Source organism: Chiloscyllium plagiosum, chromosome 20 (genome assembly GCF_004010195.1).
Source record: "Chiloscyllium plagiosum isolate BGI_BamShark_2017 chromosome 20, ASM401019v2, whole genome shotgun sequence".
Classification (NCBI taxonomy): Eukaryota; Metazoa; Chordata; class Chondrichthyes; order Orectolobiformes; family Hemiscylliidae; genus Chiloscyllium; species Chiloscyllium plagiosum.
The window spans coordinates 1,166,768-1,169,556 of record NC_057729.1 but is presented as its reverse complement, the minus strand read 5'-3'; the positions used below and the strand labels follow the sequence as shown (position 1 = coordinate 1,169,556).

The 2,789-nt window shown below is 46.3% G+C and overlaps 1 protein-coding gene across 1 annotated transcript in view; it reads right to left on the bottom strand.

The window, feature by feature from the left end:
• The window catches only part of LOC122559938 (synaptonemal complex protein 2-like), a 263,416-nt gene extending 261,560 nt beyond the window's left edge, over window positions 1–1,856 (bottom strand). The window contains exons 1-2 of the mRNA XM_043710047.1: window positions 1,829–1,856; window positions 726–787 (exon numbers count right to left, since the gene is read on the bottom strand). Of these exons, the coding sequence (XP_043565982.1) occupies window positions 726–749 (24 nt within the window). The 5' untranslated portion in view covers window positions 750–787; window positions 1,829–1,856. The remainder of the gene's footprint in view (window positions 1–725; window positions 788–1,828) is intronic.
• Window positions 1,857–2,789: the final 933 nt, after the last annotated feature.

Below are 2,789 nucleotides of genomic sequence, written 5' to 3'. Positions count from 1 at the left end.
CCCCACTCCCAGGGGCAGCCAGACTATAAACCAGCAGTAAAACTGCTGCTGCCACCTTTGTGGGGTATGTCTCCAAATAGCACACGTGCACATACACAACTTTTTTACTGCAACATTTTGACAAGGTCCAAGTTTACTTGTACAGGACAATGTTGGAGAGATCATCTGGGGAAGGTGGTTTTAGGTTACACCTCTGTGTAGAACTCCAGGGAAAGTGTGTGTGTGTGTATGTGTGCATGGGGGTGTCAGTCATTTGGAGGCTGTCTGAACTGTCCAGGATTGTTCTCAGCAGCATTTCAGTGAACCGAGTTTGTTTTTAATCAATGTACCTGTAAAGAAAAGATATGATCAGGGTTGAAACAGCACTTTGATGTAATGTTTCTATCGGGACCTCAAAACTTCCTTCAGATAATCTGATATTCCGATAATTGATTTTCAGGTAATCGAGGTTCCTCTGTACATGGATAGGAAAGGTTTTAGAAGGATAATGGGCCAAATGCAGGGAAATGGGGTTAGCGTGGACAGACATTTTGGTCCACATGGACCAGTTCAGGTCAAAGGGCTGTAGGATTCTGAGTTACTCACCACAGTATTCCTGTTGCTGACCTGCTCTCATAGGCACTATGGTAAGTCCAGTTGTTGAACTTTATTTCTGGAATGTAGTTTGAGTTGATGTGGCTGAATTGCAGTAGTTTATATTGAAAAATATTTTAAAAATCAGATACCTGCAGGTCTTTTCCCAAATGCATCCTTGTAATTGCTGTGGTAGCAATTCTCCTGCCAGTCACTGAAAATTAAGAAATATCTGCATTATTTCTGCATTTTTCCATCTCAAGTACTCCTACCATGGACCACTCAACCCATCCTCTAAATCAACTGTCACACCCATAAGTCTTCCACATCCAAACACACTGACTTGCTCCACTCCCTCTCTCACCTCAATTTCCTCACTCCACTTCCTTCTATTTATCCACCTGATGTGTTTTATCTCACTGCCTGATCGATTCTCCCCTTAACCTTTACAAATTCCACAAGTCTACCCTATCTCTCATTACCTCCACTCTCTAATTCATGCACAGTAACCCCTTACCCTTTCTCCTTCTTCAATCATCTCTCCTTCCACACTCCTCCCTAAATGCCTTTATGCCATTCTCCTCCAGTTCACTTTCCCACCATCCCAAACATTTCACATTACATCCTATCTTTCCCTTCTTTATCCCACTCCTCACTACATCCTCCATCCCTCTTTTCACATTGTACTCTCCCTCCCTGGCTTCTACAACTCTCTCAACTTCTCCTGCACTCACATTTCCCTCCCATCCTGACTCCCCACTCACATTCACTGACACATTTCTTCTCTCACAATACCCTTCCCCTCATATTTTCTCCTCTCACTGGTCCATCCCTCATCCCTCTCGCCTACCCAGTGTAGTCACTCATTCAACTACTCCCCACCTCTCTTCCCAACTCCTTTTCCTTCACCTTCCCTTCCTACCAACCTCCCCTGCCCAAGTCCAAAGATGTCCAAGTATGGTGGATTGGCCACACTGAATTGTCCAGTACCCAGAGGGGCGTTTGGTCGAGGCGAGATGGCCAATGAGGAATGCAGGGTTACAGGTATGGGAGGGAGGAAAGTTCTTCGGAATGTCGGTGTGGACTCGATGGGCCGAACGACCTGCTTCCAAACTGTCAGCAATCGATGATTATCTATGACTCCTCCATCGCCATCGCCATCGCCATCGCCATCGCCCTCGCCCTCGCCCTCGCCCTCGCCCTTGCCCTTTCAATCCCTTTCCCCTCCCCCTCTCCCCCGCCTTGCCTTCCTCACCTCGCGCGCCTCTCCTTCTAACCGTTTCCCTCGCGCGTGAGACTCCCCAGCGCGCGACAATTTACTCTCATCCCATTGGCTCTGGAACCACCCAATCATTGGAGATAGAGCCAGGACAGGCGCTGGAGACACACAGCTCCCCCACCCCCACCGGTGCCTGGTCACGTGACCTTCTGCATCTTCCGTTCCCTCCAAATAATTATCACATGTCCTACCAACAAATAATTCTTTTCACTTCAAATAACTGCTCACGTTTCCCGAAAATCCCTGTCATCTCCCAAATACCCCTTCACGTCTCCTTCCTCCGTATACCGTGTCACATTCTTCCCCACAAACCTCCCCTCAGCCGTCCACGACAGCCCCACTCCCCTCCTGCTCGCTGTATGATTCACAGCCTTGAGATTTGGGTTTCCGAATTTGCCTTCTGGCTGGCAAAGCATAAAGTTTTCGGCAGTCCGGCGTGCTTCCGGAAGTGGTCACTCCACAGTATATAAATAGAGTGGGAATCATTGACTTCCAGAAGAATTTTGCGTACACCTTAGTAAAATTATTAATTGGTAGAATGATTACACCATAAACGAAGACCATTTGGCCCATTGTGTGTCTCCAAAAGCAATTCATCTCCTGCCATTCCTCTCATTTCTCCATAAAGGTTAAAATTCTTCATTGCATAATAATCCAATTCTCTTTTGAATTGATTTTCTTCCACAAAGAGGTCAGCCTAGCTTCTTTACTATTCAGTGAGTTTCAACATAAACTTTTCCACTTAGAGGCTGTGCAGTCAATAGGAGTTAATATTGACTTCAATAATTTTAGAGCCTGATTCTTTCCAGCCCAAGTCTGGTTGTGTTATGACATGTATTGCTTTCAGCACAGTCATCCATTACCACATCCTCCCAGGCCCATGATCACATTGTATGGCATTCAGCACAGCTAACCCATTTTCTCAATCATCGCTCTT